Source organism: Fundulus heteroclitus, chromosome 12, assembly GCF_011125445.2.
Source record: "Fundulus heteroclitus isolate FHET01 chromosome 12, MU-UCD_Fhet_4.1, whole genome shotgun sequence".
Lineage (NCBI taxonomy): Eukaryota > Metazoa > Chordata > Actinopteri > Cyprinodontiformes > Fundulidae > Fundulus > Fundulus heteroclitus.
Genome location: NC_046372.1, coordinates 13929773 through 13948440, shown reverse-complemented (window position 1 = coordinate 13948440; position 18668 = coordinate 13929773). Strand labels below are relative to the sequence as shown.

Below are 18668 nucleotides of genomic sequence, written 5' to 3'. Positions count from 1 at the left end.
CATAAAACCCAGATGCATGTTACTTTACCCTGAAAGGAAGACACAACAAAAACCATGCATTCTCAGTTCTTCCATGTCAATATAACTAAGATATTTATTTTCCTCACCAGTAACTATACTTTATTTTTAATTTGGTGCTCTTAGCTGGATTTATTTATATGTTGAATCAATTTTCCTTATTGAAATGAACTGCGATACAAAATTTGAATTTGTAAAATTTGTATTTATCTTGGCACTCGGACGAGAAACAACTGCTTTTGCTGATAGAACATATATTTACCAAGTTTGCAAAATCTAACGTAATCATGATCATGTAAGGTTTGATGTATATAGAGGCATTGAAAATGGTTGTAGCTTATTTGCTTTTAGTGGCTCTGTAACGTTTTAATTGGCTAACATAATGTTAGAATCTTTTGGTAGATCAGATCTATTTTGCTGATTCATGCATCTGAATGATCAAACCACATCCTTTGACATTTAAAAAGCAAAGTGCGCATAGTAAAGACTACATTCATCATCAGAGGCAGACATTATTAGGAGGAAATGTTGTGCCTGAGGGGTTTCGTTGCTTTCATTCTTGGTGCCTTTCTCCTTATTGTCAAATCCAGTGAGTGACATTTTTGTAAATTAAGTAATTTTCTTACTAATAACATTGTTCCTTAGTTACGGGTAAATTTATCGGCTATGTGAAAAATTACATCTGGATTTTCTTTTCTCTTTTAGGTCGTGGTTCTGAGATTATCAATGGGACAGCAGTGACGCCCCACTCGATGCCTTTCATGGCTCTCCTGGAGGCAGACAAAGGATACTGTGGAGGAACACTAATTGATCCATTATGGGTTCTGACTGCTGCACACTGTGGAAAGTAAGAACAATAACTCTTTCTCTTTTTTTATGCGTTCAGTTTGTGTTTAAACCAACATTAGAAATCCATCCATCCGTTATGCATAACTACTCATCAGTAGTAGTAGTAGTAGGAGAACATGCAAACTCCAAGCAGAAAGACTCCTGCTTGGAGTTCTAGCTTTCTTCCTCCAGTGGAAGGTTCTACCACTGTGAAGCCCTAACACTGGAGACAGAAAACACAATCTATTGTTACATTGACTGGTTCTGTGGTAATCTGGTTCTGCCTTGCTCTCCCAGCCACTTTCAACAATATTTAAAAGCAAACCATTCAACTATAACCTGCAATTCAATAGTCTTGCTATAAAACAAAAGACACCCATTTGAAACAGGGGATTATATAAGATTGATTCAACGTCTTGTTGTTCAACGTCTTGTTGTTCTCTCAGCGTTAAGAAGGTGTCACTGGGGGTGCACTCCCGCAAGGCACAGGAGAAAGAAAAACGTTACAGGCAGGTCTGTGAGAGGGAAAAGAATGTTCCTCATCCTGACTTTAATTCCCATACATATGACCATGACCTCATGTTGGTGAAGGTAAGTTTGCTTTGTTAAATGAATGACCTCATGTCACTGTAAAAAAAAAAAAAAACTACTTGCAAAAGGGAAATATTTAAGATTAAGACTGCTGCTAAAATCAAACTGTGACCTTCAGTTTTCCTGTAACTTCACAATATACTTGACTTTCATGTGATTATTGTTTTGTTAATATGTTCTTAAAAATCGTCTAATAAAGATTGCCCTTTTCTTTAATTAAAATCATTAAGCTCTAAAAAGATCCTTTGCACTATATTTTACATATGATATATTTTCATAAAAGAAAAACTTTTAAGTCTGTATCTAACTTATATTTATTTATTTATTTATTTATTTATTTTCAGCTGAACAAGGCAGTGGAGGAAACCCAATGGGTGGGCAGCCTCAAGCTGAACGAAGTTGTCAACGACCCACCAGCCGGTTCAGTCTGTACGGCGGCTGGATGGGGAAAAACCGACAAGCATGCAAATACAATGTCAGATGTCTTGATGGCGGTCAATGTGACTGTGGTTGACAGAATTAAATGCAACTCCAAGGATTATTACAACTATGATAATTACATAACTACGAACATGATATGTGCCGGGTCAGATGGTGAAAACGCTGCTGACACTTGTGTGGTAAGTGGGCCTAACAGCCATTTACACAAATGTTAAACGATGCTGCTACCCTAAAATGTGGATTACATGTTTCTTCTCTCTGCAGGGAGATTCAGGTGGGCCAATATTGTGCAATGGAGGTCTAGTTGGTGTCACAAGCTTTGGCCCTGAGAATGAATGTGGAAAGAAAAACTGGCCTGGAGTGTACGCTTTCCTTACAAGTGATCATCTTGACTGGATTAAGAAGACAATGAAGCAATAAATATTTTTTATAAACTTTCCTTTGAATTTAGCCATGTTATTATTTAGCTGCGTCTCTGATACTTTGCTTCGATTCAACCGGGATTATGTTAAAAGATGTACATTTGTACAACCAATAAACATATTGCACAAATCCTGAGCTTTCACTTATTACATTAAGCCTTGAAAACAGTTTATAAAAACAGCTTTAAGGAATTAAAGGGTAAATATTATTTTCTGGCCCTGTAGTGCCAGATAAACTATTACCAATTACCTCTGTGTGTGGTTTATCTTTTCCATATCAGTAGTCAGTGCTCACTATTACAGCTAGAGCTCTACTTAATCCTTGACTAAAATAGGTTGCATAGATGTGAGGAATGTAAACAATTGCTTCTGTATTCTGGCTTTAACCTGACTGGATTGACTGTGTGGTAATATTTCAGTGGTCCACATTAAAAAGAAAATTGTGTGTGTGTTTTTTTTTTTAGATTCTTTCAATTTGACTAAGATTTGAACATTATATTAGTTTCTTTCTTTTTTTAATGTAAAAAGGTAGGAAAATGGAGCTTCAGCAGTGGAGCGCTTTGACCAGAGTGTAAAATTTTAAAAGATGACTTACATAGATGAAAGAAGAAGTGCATTTATTCTAATTTATTCTAACTAGAATAAAAAGTTTCTCTCAGCTTAAAAACTAATTTCATTAGATAAAAGGAGCAGAAATTAATATTAAGTTTCTTGCTAAATATCACAAAAGGTATCATTATACACTCCTGCAAATTTTTTTTTTTTTTTTATCAATAGTAAACTTTCTCTTTATCCTTCACTTCAAAGGGTGACAAAAGGCTTAAAACCAAGTATTCCAAAAAAAGTAAAAAACAAAGCAACTGGACTTGTTTTCCATAGTAGAAGACGTTTCGCTTCCTCTCCAGGAAGCTTTCTCAATTCAAAAAGCCTGGAGTAATGTGGAGTAACAAGCTTTATACTACTGTCCAAACAAAGGCCTTGTAATGGCTTACATAACATGCAAATACAGGAACAGAAACAGGTCCACCCCTTAGTAATGGGCGATCGTTAAAGACATTAAACCAGCAGATTGAACCGAAACTGGTCCACTCCTCTGTAACGAGGAGTCGTTAGGGTCGTTATTGGCCTGTCTTAAAGGAACGATGTTTTGATCACCCGAATGAGGGTGAGAGTTGAGGTGATGATTGGCCGGAATTATTCCTATAGCTGGGTTGTAAGTTTTTGAGAGTTGGAACCTAAGGCCTCCTCCTCTGTTTAAGGTTGTTTTTTCTCTCTTAACGTAGATGGCTTCCTTCACACCCCTTTCAAACCCTCTGTCTTCTTTGTCCAAAATGTGAACATTTTGGTCCTCAAAAGAGTGTCCTTTGTCCTTAAGGTGTAGGTGGACAGCAGAGTCTTGTCCTGAGGAGGTAGCTCTCCTGTGTTGAGCCATGCGTCTGTGGAGAGGTTGTTTGGTTTCTCCAATATAAAGATCAGAACATTCCTCACTGCACTGAACTGCATACACCACTCCGCTCATCTTCGTTTTGGGGGTTTTGTCCTTGGGATGCACAAGCCTCTGTCTGAGGGTAGAAACCAAGCTTAAACAGAGGAGGAGGCCTTAGGTTCCAACTCTCAAAAACCTATAATGCAGCTATAGGATTAATTCCGGCCAATCATCACCTCAACTCTCACCCTCATATGGGTGATCAAAACATTGTTCCTTTAAACCAGGCCAACAACAACCCTAACGACTCCTCGTTACGGAGTAGTGGACCAGCTCTTTGCCTTTTATGATCGCCCAGCAGCACACGAAAACATGTTACCTGCACACAGTATCCACATACATTAAATTGTGGAAAATCAGTTCATAACTGTTTGAACAATTGAATTTATGATCTAGAGACAGGAAGATGCTTTCACGGAATGGAAGCCAGCGCAATTAACATGGGATTGCGCAATCTCAGGGGAGGCCAAGCTCACTGCGGCCTCACTGGCTTCACTATCAAACGCCACCAATGATTAACATGGAAAATAGCGAAACGTCTGAGATTTTAAAGAGAATATGATCAAAAATGAGGAAATTAGATAAAAGAAACTTTTATTACAAATGACTAAGTGAATCACAATTTATATTATGTTATCATCATTATATATTTTCTTTCTTTCCATGATGACATGTTAGGCCTGGCCTCACTTGCCTCCCCTGACTGCACGTTACTGGTACATACAGTATGTTAGAACAGTTCAAAGTACTTCCAATGGCAATATCTACTGTTAACTGTACGTTCTTTTGACCTCCAAATGCCTCATTGAGCTCAGCACATAGAAAATAACATTAAAATAACAAAGCTTGTGTATATATAAGACGTCTCACTTCAACATAAACTGTAGATTTTTCTCTCTCTGGTGCAATTTTGGTCAAATCAAGTCTGTTCTTCATGCATCAAGTTACTCACAGTAAGTAGAGTAGCCAGAAATTTTACTTAAGAGTAGTGATACTGTAGTCATAGTATGACTCAATTAAAAGTAAAAACTACAGTGTGGTAGAAATACTCCTAAAAGTACATTTTATTCAAAAAGTTACTAAAGTAAATGTAACAGAGTAAGTGTAACTACTCACCTCTGCAATACCCTTAGAGGTACCTTTATTTTATCTTTTAACTTGTTCCATTATTGGAGGTCCTACCCAGTTAGACCCAAAGTTATGCCATTGCCGTGCTCTACTGAGCCACCACCACACGCAATAAAATATAAAAAAATTTGCAGATGCAGGCAACATGTTTTCTGAAACAACATACATTTTTTCAAGTTTGCAAAATATCAAATGTTAAATGATCATTTAAAGTTTGATATTGTTAGAGAAAAGAGTTGCTACCTGTCGGCTTTTAGTGGCTCTGTCACCTTTTAATTTGCTAACATCATGTATGGTTGGTAGAGATCTTATTTCATAAGCACATCTATTTTGCTTAAAGGATGTGGTTGGACCACATCCTTTAACAAAAACTGATAAAAAGCAAGGTGAGCAATGTCAGGGGTGCATTTATCATCAGAGACGGACATTAATAAGAGGAAATGTTTTGTCTGAGAGGGTTGGTTCCATTCGTCCTCGGTGGCTTTTTCTTATTGTCAAATCCAGTGAGTGATATTTTCCTTTTTTATTAATAATATTTTTTCTTTAATTTAGTGTAAAATTTTCTGCCATGTGAAAAATTACATCTGGATATATTATTCAGTTTGCTTTTCAAGCTACATTAGAAATAGAAAACACAATCAATTGTTACATTTGCTGGTTCTGTACAAATCTTGGTCTGCCTAGCTTTCTCAGACACTTCAAATAATGTTTAAAATCAAACCATCTAAAGATAATCTGTGATTCATCAGTCTTGCTATAACGTAAAATACATCCATTGGAAAGGTGGGCTGTGCCGTGCACCCCCTTCGGTGCTCCCAGTTTTAAACACACCTGAGTTCAACATGCAACAACACAACATCTCAGCGGGCGCAGGGAGGATCGGGGGTCTTTTGCACACCCCCGATCTCCGATCGCGGCATGGAGTCTGGGGCCTGGAGGAGGTGCGGGCCACTGGGTCCGGGGTCTTGACGGGGGGCTGCTGCGGGTAGCCAGCGTCTTGCTGGGTCTGGGGCTGACGCCTCTGCTCTCCCCAGGAAGGGATGGGGGCAGGGGTGGCTAGGGTAAGGTCGGGGTGGGAGGGGGTTTATTAGGTATATAGTGGGTGAGGGGGGGTTCTGGTCAGGTGGCCCGTACGGGTGATGTTGGCCCCCCCTCTTTGGGGGGCCTGATCCGGGGGGCGTCTGGTCCGGTGGCGGGGCCGGGGGTCGGGCACAGGCAGTCGTATAGTTGAATTGTGGTAACCCCCCCCCCCACTTGGGATTTTTGGATGTGAATGTTATGTGGGAATGTGTGTACAGCATCCTTTTTTTTATGTCTGTGTGTGGTGAGTGGGGCACTAGGGAGGGATGGTGTGAATGAGATTATTTTTTTTTTTTTTTTTTTTCCAGGTTCGGGTCCGGTCCGCTCCCTCTCCCAAGAACATCTCAAGTCTCCGATAGGTGCGGAGCCCATCCCCCCACGTCCTGCCCTCCTCCGCTGCGCTGGCAGGCGCCTTGGCCCTCTGGCGCATTGACGGTCCTCTGGTTTGGGGCGGGTTCCCGGGTGGGCGCCGCCCCATTCCCGGGGGCGGCTTCGTGGGGCCTGGCCCCTTGGGGGGCGGCCTGGGCCCCTGCCACGGGGGCGGGGCTCTCCCGGGGGCCTCGTCCCCGCGGCTCTTGTGGGCGTCGGCATTGCGGTGGCTGGGGGATTTCCTCGGGGTCGTCTCTCCTCTTTCGTTTGGGGGGGGGGGGGGTTGCAGATTTCCTGTGATGGCCCCTCTCGGGCGCACTGCTTTGGGGACCCCTTTGTGAGTCCAGCGTTATGGGTCCCCTGACCCCTGCCTCTGTGCTCGGGGAAGGCAGGCCTTTGGTTCTCCACAACCACTATTGAGCTATTTCCTTCTGTATAATTTTCACCTAAACTAGTGCACTCTCATAAACTCCCACAGGTGCTGGGTCCCAGGTATTAAATGTTCACTTATATACAGAAAGCCTATAATTTATTGATTTATTTTCTTTCACTTTCTTTTTTAAGGTATCACATTACACATGTCAGCTTAAATAATAATACATATGATTTAGCAATGGTATCAAGGTGTTACTCGATGGTATCTGTTGCTTTATGTCCGTTGGCTGTGCTGTTTTTTTTCGTCTCTTTCCAGGTGATGGAGCAGACAGAGGACGTTTTATTATTCTCTTCCTTTTATCTCTTCTTTCTTTCACCTCTTCTCTTTCCTTTTTTTTCTCCTTGTTCTTCCTTTACTCTCCCACTTTCCCATTGTAGTGTCCATATAATTTGAAATTCTCCCTGCAGGAATCGAAGAAAAAAAGAAAAAGGAAAGGAAAAGTAAAGAAAAAAGGAAAGGAGAGGGAAAGGGAAGAAAAAAAAAAGGAAAGGGGGTTATATTAATTTGAGTACATCGCTCCAACCTTTCAGATATTAAGTCATTCCAAATCCATAATGTCTTGTTGCTCTCCCAGAATGAAGACCATGTTGCTCGGGGTGCACTCCATCAAGGACAAGAAGAAAGAAAAACGTTACAGAAAGGCTTGTAAGGTGAAAAAGAGTGTTCCGCATCCTAACTATGATCCCAAAAAAGATGACAATGACCTCATGTTGCTCAAGGTAAGTTCACTTTGCTAAATGAGTGACCTTACACTATTACAACTCTTACATAACCAAGAACATGATATATGCCGGGTCGGATAGTGAAAACAGTGCTGACACTTGTGTGGTAAGTTGGCCTAACAGCCATTTACACACATGCAAAATGTTGTTGCTACCCTAAAATGCAGATTACATGTTTCTTCTCTCTGCAGGGAGATTCAGGTTGGCCAATATTGTGCAATGGAGCTCTAGGTGGAGTCACAAATTTTGGGGAGGGATGTGGAATCAAAGACAAGCCTGGAGTGTATGCTTTCTTTACAAGAGATCATCTTGAATGGATCAAGAAGACAATGAAGTAATGCAAAAATTACCAAACATTTCCTCTTAATTTAGCCATGTTATTATTTATGTTATTATTTGCGTTTTTGATATCCTGGTCTCATTCAACCGGCATTATGTTAATAAAAGATTTACATTTGTACAACCAATAAACATATAGCACAAATTTTCACTTGTTACATCAAGCCTTGAAAACTGTTTCTGAAAACCACTTAAAGGGATTAAAGGGGAAAGTATTATTTTCCTGTCCCTGTATTGCCAGATTAAGCAATACCAATTACCTAGGTGTATTACAGCTAGAGCGCTACTGAACCCATGACTAAAATAGGTTGCATGAAGTTGTGAGGAATGTAAACAAATGTTTCTGTATTTTGGCTTTAACCTGACTGGATACGTGTGGCAATATTCCAATGGTCCACATTAAAAACTCTGTTAAGAACACGGATAGAACAAAGTAATTTTTTTTATGTTTTTCCTTACTTGAAATAGATTATTATCGTTTTAGGATCTTACCATCTGAATAAGATTTAAGAAAAGAAACTCCGGCGCCCTGAAAGAAACTGAATTCATACATAGCTGTATTTAATGAAACGACTTTTGGAGGTATTGCCATGAAAACAAATATTACTATTACTGGAGTGGACACACTGACAAAAAGTGCTTAGGATTTAAAAAACTTAAAATAACAAAATAAGGACAATCAGTGCCGTTTACGTGGCCAGTTCATTGTTATTGTTTTGATTCGGGTTTTTCGCGCATGCGCGCTTGACTGGTAGGCAAAAGGCAAACACAATGGCGGATGCAAACAAAGGAAACGACGAGTTCTCGACGTATTTTTGTTCTTTAGATAACGTATCACAAGAGCGTTATAAGAGTAAGTTGATGGTTGATGATATCTGATTGTCAGATCCATAAAGCAAAAGCCTGAAGGGATGGAGCGAGTCTGTGAAATGCTGTGTAGTGTTCTGTACGGTGACATATACAGCTGCCCTATAAACACGGCAGGCCAGTACACACGAAAGAGCATGAAAGCCATGAAATCACTGGACGGCTACAATTATTTCATATCGGGACATGTTCAGACATGTTTGTGTAACATGCGAAAGCGGAGTCGGACACAGACAGCGCCTCAGCAAGGAGGAAGGTTAAAGAAACATTGTTCATAAAGAATTATTTAGGTGTTTTTGTCTTATTAATCCTTTTCAGAGACTCATGCCAGAGTGTTTGCATACATTGTACATGTCATATATTATTACGAAACGAGCGTTTACGTCTTGACTTAAGTATATATCCTAATTTTTAATTTATATAATTATTTAAGTAGAACAATGACCAGTGCAAAATTAATTTGTATTTACCGGAGATGAAATGTAGACTGCAAATTTTGTCGTGGTATGATGGCTCCCACATTCGATTGGGATTGTCTGCCTGCGTCCCCTTCATTGAAAATATCCATTTCTTTCTTCTTTCTTGATCCTTTGGTAAACAAAAGAAACGTACAGTACATCCAACGATTTGGAATGCCTCTGTGTGCAATCGGGAGCACAACAAGTCATAGGCATTGTTTAGATCCCAAACATAAACAGTACGCTCAAATTCACCCGTTTTGTCACGCTGGTAGGCAAAAACAGTAATGTTTTTGTCTACCAGTGTGACCCGGATGTAGCTTGTGACATCAGTCGTGAACCGGTTTATTCATTTTTTAAAATTAATTGCTCCATTTCTGAAAATAAAATCTGTTGAGCTCTATTTGGCATTAAGACATCAATTGTTATTGCTACATTGTTAGACACGACTCTGGCAAAAAAAATAAAAAAAATAAAATAAAATTAATAATCGATACTTGCCGTCAAGAATCGATGCAGTAGATCGCGAAAATTAGAATCGCGATGCATCGTCATGACAATTATTTTTGCACACCTCTAATCAGCAGTCTCATCATGATTCAGGTGACCATGTGCTCCACTCACACCAAGCAATGGCCTCTAAAGACCCAAAACAGTAACTTGAAATGCGCCTAAGAAAATGGGCATCCATGTGCTTAAAAACAGCAGAGCTCCAACTCCAGGTTGCTCAAGTGCGAGCCACCAGAATTGACAAAAACTCCTGGATAGGCGTTTTCAGAAAATCTGAGTGAAAGTCCAGTGGCGTGCTGTTTAAACTGATGTTATCAGAGCTCTGTTTTATTTTCCATTTGAGTTTTTAGAATAACTTACAACTCAAGAGAGTCTCAAGGCCTTGGTTACTGAGCTACGGTGTGGTATTGCAAAACAGCTTTATCTCAGGCTTCCCATAGTCACCAGCCCCTGTGTTCACTACACATACAGATATTCTCAGTACCACAAAATGTCTCCTTTCTACAATTTCAACTGTAGGACATAACTCTACATGGATTTTGAAGACTTGAAGCCTCTTCTCCTCATGTCTATCTGTTTCCATGTGTGCACTCCCAAAGGATGTGAGCTATATGCTGTAAAAAACAAAAAACAAAACTCCATCTAATACCTGATGAATATCTTTGGTTCTGTTCTGGTAAATGCCACCACAGGTTTCAGATTAACAGCATGCATCAGGTCACTGCATGCATTTTGCTGAATCATGAGTTTCTGTGGCCAAACCACATCCTTTGAAAAACATGTATAAAAGGCCAGAGGGAACATAATTTGGTGTACATTCATCTCCAGATCAAAGAAAGATAGGAAATGTTGACTCTGAGGGGTTTTGTTGCTTTCATCCTCTGGGCCCTTTTCCTCATTACCAACCCAGGTGAGTAATATCTTAAGTGTGGCAATTTATCTCGGAAAAGAAAAGAATACCTTCTCATCATTAATATGTATTTTTTTGTATCTCTTTGGGGTGGGGTTTGGGTATCTGTCTCTGTCAGGTCATGGTTCTGAGATTACTGGTGGGAAAGAAGTGAAGCCACGACACTCAATGCCCTTCATGGCTTTGCTGGAGGCAGAAAAATGGTTCTGTGGAGGAATATTAATTGATCCCGAATGGGTCCTGACTGCTGCACACTGTGAAAAGTAGGAACTATAAAATCCACACATTCAGTTTAATGTGGTATCATTACATGACAATATTATTGGGACAAATTTAAATAGAATTTAATGCTAAAGTCTGTAAAGGCTTTATTAAAGATGTACTATAAAATAGTTTACCGCTACATAAGTTATAGGATGATTCAGAATAGGAAAAGGATAGCTCATACAGGTCTACAACTAGGCGTATTCAAATAGCTCCTATCGCATTTTGCAACTACACTTGCTGAAAATCTGATATTTAAATTAGGCTGTTTTCTGTTCACATTCCTACTGACAACGAAAATATGTTTGCACTTACTGTTCAATGTCAGTGAATATGTTGTTCAGATAGTCTGCTTCTAGTCATACACTAGAAGTAGATACAGTTCCGGCTAAGGAAGAAAACTATGTGACACCATTAATGGAGATTTGACTCATTTCAAGAAAATACAAAAACCACAAGGCTTCAGAAAAGAGTTGTTCCCTGAAAATCGTTTGTTCCAACGCTAAGTTTGAATTTCCAAGTAAAATCAAGTAATTGAAAAGATAATGAGCATCCACCCGATACATTTATTTACATTTTGTCAAATTACACTAACAGCTATGCTGTTATTCTAACAATATGTAAATATATGTAAATATATATATATATATATATATCAGTGGCGGCTGGTGAAAAAAAATCTTGGTGGGGCTGGCCAATAGATTTCCCTGCCTAACCCAGTACATGCATTTAAATTAAAAGTCGGAAAATTACTACGATTCCACAATAAGCATTTAATTAATAAAAAAACATTGTTCACAAAGGATTATTTTGGTGGTTTTGTCTTATTAATCCTTTTCACAGACTCATGCCAGAGGGTTTGCATACATTGCATACATTGTTTTAATAATTCTTATTACATGTAGCCACGTACTATTAAGTAAAAACTGACATTAATAATACTTTTAAAATCTATATATATTTTGACTTTTCCTCTCCACATCTAGGGAGGGCAGCGCCCGAGCGCCCCCTATGGGCCAACCGCCACTGATATATATATATATATATATATATATATATATATATATATATATATATATATATATATATATATATATATACAGCTGACGGCTTTGCTAGGGCCCGGGACAGCGCACTCTTTTTGGGCCCCCCTCTACACACACACACACACACACACACACACACACACACACACACACACACACACACACACACACACACACCAAAACAAAGTCAACTGTACACTTCATGCCCTGGAAATCTCTGTATTTTATACTGGATATTTTCAACCCATCTATTGAATTTAGTGCACTAGTTGATCTTTTCTTCAGAAGAGAACAGCAAGCACTGCAGCCAAAATATGACCTTTGTTGACCTGCTGTATATTAGCTAGGCCCTAAGCTTGATATATCATGAAACTGTTGACCTTTCAGGTTTTGTGATTTTTATTTTATCATTAAAATTAAATAATAATAATAATGTTATGATACTGTTATGATCATAGTGTTTTTTCCTAATCCACCTCTTATATCTTTCAACTTTATGTAATTGTGCACCTGCCTGTTACTTTAATCCTATACATTTCTATCCTTTATATTTCCCCGCCGTGGGATAAATAAAGCATTAGCTAATGTTATGTTATCTTAAATAACACTTTTTAATAGGGTATATGTACTGGGTTCTTTCAAGGTCTTAATTACATTTTCTGTGTGGGCTCCAGTAACATATGATAGTTAATATCTACTTTCAAAGTTAATATGAACTGCTGTGTGAGTGAAGATGACCACTCTTATCTACCTGGATGTTCTCTAGAGGACTGAAACGCCTTAGTCAGTGATGTCAGTCTGTGGGTCTGGTCTGTCGGGGCAATGAGAGAAGTTTCGTCTCCTCTCTCTGTTTCTGTAGCTCGACGTTTTCTTGCTCATGGTTTGTCAGGTGCTTATATAAAATTGTTGTGTTTCAACTGAATTTAACCAGCTTTTTACAAAACATGCAGCTTGATTTAATTTACGGTATTAAAAAGGCGCTACTTTCCCACTTCATGTTTTTACGCTGCTGTGGTCTCTCTCTCGCTCCGAGTCTGAGCAGCAGCGAGGTTGTTTGTGTGTTGAATTTGTGTGAGAGCTGAGTGGGCGGGCTAGGCTAAACCTGTGTGCTGATTGGCTGATGCTGCTGAACCATGTACGAGAGGGGAAGGAGAGAGGGACACTCTGACCATTTGTCAGAGTGTCAGTTTTGCCCCCCCTCTGTCCTGGGCCCGGTACAACTGACCCATTTGTCCCCACCCTGTCGGCGGGCGTGCCTATATATATATATATATATATATATATATATATATATATATATATATATATATACTATGTGAAAAATCAACTTAAGCTTGATTTAATAAAAATATTTGTAAAATCAGATCTCCTGTGTGTATTTAAGTTTCAGTATTAATGCAGCATCTCTGTGAAAGCCTTAAATGTATGTTAGAGAACATTCATGAACAAACAGCATCATAGAGACCAAAGAATGGATTACGGATACAATGGTGAAGAAGATCATAAATTTTTTTTTATCATAAAACAGCATCCACAGCTGTATGGCATACTTGAAAATCAAGGTCACTCTGGAGGAACTGCGGTGGTCTAAAGCTCAGGTGGGGGACAGTCCACCAGTCTCTCCTTTCTGGAGTTAGCTGAGAAGAAATCTTGTGTTCAAACAAAGCCACACAAAATCCTGTTTACAGTTTTGTCCCAAGCCTTGTAGATTGAAAAGCAAATGTGAAAGAAAGTGACGCCAAATTTTAGCTTTTTGCAAAATTCTGTGTGTGGTGGAAAACAAACACTAAACATCCTGAACGTTCCGTCTCTGCTGTGAAACATTACAACATTAGCAAATTATATTCCACACTGGTGATTGGGGAAAGTTTTCAGAGATGGTGGGAAGGTGGATGAAGCAAAACAGGGCAACAATAAAAGAAAATCTGACCAAGGCTACATAAGATTGTAGAGACTTTGAGGCCTACAGTGATCCTAAACATTGCAGCTAGAGCAACAATTAAATTTTTCAGATCTAAGCATTGTCAAGATTTGTGGAGTTGAACCCGAGTTCAGCCACACACAGAGCCACATTTTAAGAGTTTTTTTTGAAAAGAGGATGAGTGGTGGATGGACACATGCATCACTGGGCTCGGGAACGTTGGAGGCCGGCGGGTCCTCCTGGACCCGGACCTCCCGGAACTCGGGTGCATTGGGTCCTCCTGGACCCCCTCCTCACGGGTCTTGAGAGTGAAGGGTGTAGGCGGGTCTCCCTGGACCCCCTCTTGGGTTTTGAGATCAGTGGAGGCAGGTGGGTCCTCCTGGACCACCTCTTCACGGGACTTGAGAGTGCTGGAGGCCGGTGGGTGCTCCCGGACCCAGGCCTTGCGGGGCTTGAGAGTGTCAGGCGGAGGCGGGTCCCCCTGGACCCCCTCTCGGGACTTGGGAGCATTGGAGGAAAGTGGATCCCCCTGGACCCATTCCTCATCGGGCTTGAGAGCATAGATGGAAGGCAGGTCCCCCTGGATCCGTTCCTCACAGGACTTGAGAGTGGTGTGGAGAAGTGAAGCAGGCCCTGCGGCAGCGAATCAGGATCCCCTGAGTCGGCCGACGGAGCAGGAACCTCTGTGACGGTTGGCTGAGGAGGAACCTCTGTGACGGCCGGCGGCACATGAACCTCTGTGAAGGCCGGCCACGCAGAAACCTCTGTGACGGTCGACGACGAGACAGAGTCCTTGGTGCCCGACTCTCTGGTGTGCACCACACCCACGCCGTGGCGTGCGATGCATCTCCGCGGACACAGACGGACCAGCTGTGGACCAGATCGCCCCTGTTCTCATAGAAGACGTCCCATAGCTGGGACTCTTCTAAGAGTGGCGATCTGGCGGGAGGAGGCATGGCTCTCAGCGCAGTGGCGTAGGATTGTGTTCGGACGGCCAGCTGAGTGTTGTGATGGCCCGGCTGAGCCTCAGGTGGAGCGGCGGAGCAACAGAGGACCTGGCCTCTGCGCTGGGAGGCGCCGGGTGGCGAGGGAAAGGCTGCTGCTGGCGATGATGCAGCGGGAGCTGCGGTGGGAGCAGCAACAGTGCCGGGAGCGGCAGCAACGGGAGAAGCTGAGTTTAGAAAGATAAAGGAGAAGTGAAAGTTGTTCCAGCGAGGATGAGCAGTCTAAGGAGGGTAGGCAGAGTGGCAGGTGGAATCAGTCTTGGCTTAATTGGCGGCAGCAGGTGGCAGTAATCAAAGGTGGAGTGGAGAACTGGGCTGAATGAGTGGTGGAAGGACTAGAATGAGTGGTGGAAGGACTAGAACTGTCTGGTGGAGTAACCAAAACTGAGCCCTGACAAGTATATTAATGGGTTGGAAGGTGGCAAAATTCTGTGATAGACTGGCGACCGGTCCAGGGTGTACCCCGCCTCTCGCCCATTGACAGCTGGAGATAGGCACCAGCACCCCTCGTGACCCCACAAGGGATAGAAGTGGATCGATCAGCTAAAGTTGTCATCTTTAGATGCACAGACTCGATAGACATGCTTTAAAAGATTTGCAGGTGTAATTGCAAAAAGGAGGTTCAGCAAAGTATTAACTCAAAAGAACAAAACACCAAAACATCCCATGCTTTTCAAATGTCTATCTTTCAAAATTCTAAACCATGTATCAACCAGAACTGCAACAGACTTGCGACCTGTCCAGTGTGTACCCCGCCTCTCGTCCATTGAATGCTGAAGATAGGCACCAGCAACCCTCACGACCCCACAAGGGACAAGTGTGACAAAAAATGGATGGATGGATGGATGGATGGATGGATGGATGGATGGATGGATGGATGGTATCAACTAGAATTTCTTTTTAGGTCTATGACATAAACTCCCAATATAACATATTGAGGATTTATAGGGCTGAAGTGATTAAAAAAAAATATTTGTCACCTTACAAATTTATTTTAATTTTATTTACAGCAATTTACAGCATCTACATAACAATAACCATCACATTAAAACAGCATAAATTATAAAAACTATATGCTGCTGTCCTTGACAGCCCTTTAAGTGGGTAGAAGTTACCGACCCATTGTGAGAAAAACAATTGTTGAGATTATAAAATAATGTCAGAGAAAATAATCATAAAATTGTCAAATTTATTATAATTCAGTTGCTATAACATGCATTTTAATAGATTGATTTGCCTGTAAGAAAGTAATGAAGCCTCATAGTGCACAGTGCACACTCTCCTTAAATCTAACACCATCTTGTGGTTTTACTCTTGCAGCATTAAAACTGTGACACTGGGGGTGCACTCCATCAAAGAAAAGAAAACAGAACAGGAGTATAGACAAGTCCGTAAAGTGAAGACATACAGGCCTCATCCCTGCTTTGATCACACTGAAAAAGTCAATGACCTCATGTTGCTCAAGGTAAGATAAGAAGGAGCTTATACCCGGATATGGTTTAGAAAAAGTTTCAAGAAAAGATAAAAATAAACTTAATTAAAAGTTGGTTTCAGTCCAGTCAGTAATTACAGTGGAAAAACTAAAATAAATCTGCTTCCTGTCTCAAACAAGCAACTTTTGACTCTGTAGTTTCATATCTATATTGATCTATTTTCCCTTTCAGTTGGACAAGCCAGTGAAGCAAACCAAGTGGGTTAGAACTCTCCAGCTGAATAATGTTGTCGAAGAACCGAAAGCTGGCTCCCTCTGTCTGGTGGCTGGATGGGGAGCAACAAAAAAAAAAGCTAAAGTTGGTTCAGATGTTTTGATGTCTGCTAATGTTACTGTGATCGACAGAATGAAGTGCAACTCCAAAAAACATTACAACCTTAAACCTTATATTAATATGCACATGATATGTGCTGGGCCAAAAGGGAAAAACAAAGCTGACACCTGCCAGGTAAGTGAGGCCCAACAGCCTTTGAGCCAGGTATAACACATAATTTGACCATAAAGTTGTAATTCTGTTTTTTTCTTTCTCTCTTAGGGGGATTCAGGAGGACCAATAATGTGCAAAGGAGTTATTGTCGGAGTCACATCTTTCGGAGGGAAATGTGGATCAGTGAAGAAGCCTGGAGTCTACACTTTCCTGTCAGAAAACAATCTTAACTGGATTAAGAGGACAATGGAGGTACCTGCAGCTGAATAAGTCTTCTGTTTGAGTGATACAGTTACACTTTTCTAAACTCTTGGGCTGCTTATTTTTAACCTGCATTTTGTTACAGTGTGTAACAAAAAAAAATACAAATAAAAAATAAAGCATAGCTTCTGACTCTTTACAGCCATTAAAACTGTCTATAAAAATTAATATAACAGATTGAAAACTTTACCTCTTTGGTAGTCTTATATTGTAGTCATATCAGTCTACCAGTTCTGTGTGTGCAGATGTATGTGCTCCTGTCTATGGTGTGTGTAATGCAGCAGAGCCCACGTTAGGGTTTAAGACCAGAGCTGTCGTGTGCATTAGGTTAAGCTCAGGATGTGTGCGCCACGTGCATGTTACTGACAGCTCAGTGCACACCTAAAGCATCTAGCTGTTCCTCCTGTGTGCTCTACATGTGTGGATGTGGTAATTTAAATGAAGGCCACAAACTGAAAAATCCTAATAAAATTGTTTCTTCAGTATTTCAAGTGTTAAAGGAGTCTTCACCTTAGCAGTTCCTTGTCCCAATCCATGTAAAAAGTAGATGGCTTGTACAAAGCGCTTTACACAACAGTAAGCCATTCACCCATTCACACCCTGAGCTGTGTTGGTAGCCACAGCTGTCCTGGGGCAGACTGACAGAAGAGAGGCTGACAGGCTTTTTGCCACGCGTGGTACCCGATAATTCCGCCGGAAGTTATGTTGCGCTTAAAGGTTTATTGTGAAGTAAAACGATAAAAAAAATGGGGAGATAGCAGAAAAGAGTCCAAGGTGAGCAGGTAATGGGCAGAACTGATAACAGGCTGCTCACAACGAGGATGACAGGCTGGTGCCAGAAAGCAGAATCTTGAGACAGGCAGGGGTTATAAAAGACAGATCCAGCAGAAAAAGGCAGAACAGTCCAAGGGGCAAGGCAGGAATCAAAAACCAAAAACAATCCAGGAGTCTTATTTATAAAACTTTGCGTAGGATCCATACGAAGAGTGTACCCAAATAAAGAAACGGCATTTGCCAAAAGAAGAAAATCAGAGTTATAAAACCATGTACACGTACACCAACACATAATTTTCCTTTATAGATCACAGCTGCATCTGAAAGTTTGCGTACCTGGTTCTGCCTCATGTTCAGCCTTCTATACGCCCAGATTCAACCACAAAGGGTCAATGCAAAGCACCTCATGATTATTTTTTACGCGGGTAAAGCGGCAGCCATGGAGAAAAAGCAAAGAAACTGCAAAAAATAAATAAATTCAGAGAGAAGTTTATTAAATGTGCAAATCAGAGGTAAAAGCACAGAAGTTGCTCGCATTAAAATACCTCGTTAAAATTTTTTTTATGGATGTTTTAAACGTTGGATGACAGCCATGCTCCTTGTTGAAATTCCTCTGTGCGTTCAGTTTGACATTCAGAGGAAGGAGGGAGACCAGGAGAAATGACATAATGATAAAGATGCCACCCACCCACCCAAAAAAAAAATTAAAAAAGTATTTTAGGAAGCCGATGAAGGCTCAGCGCTCCATGGGTATGAGCAGTAAGCTAAGCACACATCCTCTGTGCTCTGGACATTGGAGAGTGGCTTTATAGCACCTAGGAGTCAATTTCCCCTATAGGTTATAGCAAAATGCAATGCTTGGAGTCTAAAGTGG

General features: G+C 40.8%; 2 protein-coding genes across 2 annotated transcripts; both read left to right on the top strand.

Annotated features, from left to right (window-relative positions):
* Positions 1-511: 511 nt before the first annotated feature.
* On the top strand, positions 512-2675 carry LOC105928408 (granzyme A). The gene is made up of 5 exons (XM_021318098.2): positions 512-607; positions 724-865; positions 1293-1437; positions 1782-2057; positions 2143-2675. The coding sequence occupies exons 1-5, from the start codon at positions 544-546 to the stop codon at positions 2296-2298; spliced, it is 783 nt and encodes a 260-aa protein (XP_021173773.2). The 5' UTR covers positions 512-543; the 3' UTR covers positions 2299-2675.
* Positions 2676-10519: 7844 nt separating this feature from the next.
* LOC105928405 (granzyme A) lies at positions 10520-17491 on the top strand. Its single transcript, XM_012865651.3, has 5 exons — positions 10520-10605; positions 10724-10868; positions 16161-16305; positions 16505-16780; positions 16868-17491. The coding sequence occupies exons 1-5, from the start codon at positions 10542-10544 to the stop codon at positions 17027-17029; spliced, it is 792 nt and encodes a 263-aa protein (XP_012721105.2). The 5' UTR covers positions 10520-10541; the 3' UTR covers positions 17030-17491.
* Positions 17492-18668: the final 1177 nt, after the last annotated feature.

What these genes read in the sequence shown, in the direction of transcription:
- LOC105928405 (XM_012865651.3), top strand. Translation starts at nt 10,542, where the DNA reads ATGTTGACTCTGAGGGGTTTTGTTGCTTTCATCCTCTGGGCCCTTTTC. An exon ending in TTTCCTCATTACCAACCCAG is followed by an intron (nt 10,606 to 10,723) that starts GTGAGTAATATC and finishes TGTCTCTGTCAG; the next exon opens with GTCATGGTTCTGAGATTACT. An exon ending in ACTGCTGCACACTGTGAAAA is followed by an intron (nt 10,869 to 16,160) that starts GTAGGAACTATA and finishes TTACTCTTGCAG; the next exon opens with CATTAAAACTGTGACACTGG.
- LOC105928408 (XM_021318098.2), top strand. Translation starts at nt 544, where the DNA reads ATGTTGTGCCTGAGGGGTTTCGTTGCTTTCATTCTTGGTGCCTTTCTC. An exon ending in TCTCCTTATTGTCAAATCCA is followed by an intron (nt 608 to 723) that starts GTGAGTGACATT and finishes TTTCTCTTTTAG; the next exon opens with GTCGTGGTTCTGAGATTATC. An exon ending in ACGCTGCTGACACTTGTGTG is followed by an intron (nt 2,058 to 2,142) that starts GTAAGTGGGCCT and finishes TTCTCTCTGCAG; the next exon opens with GGAGATTCAGGTGGGCCAAT.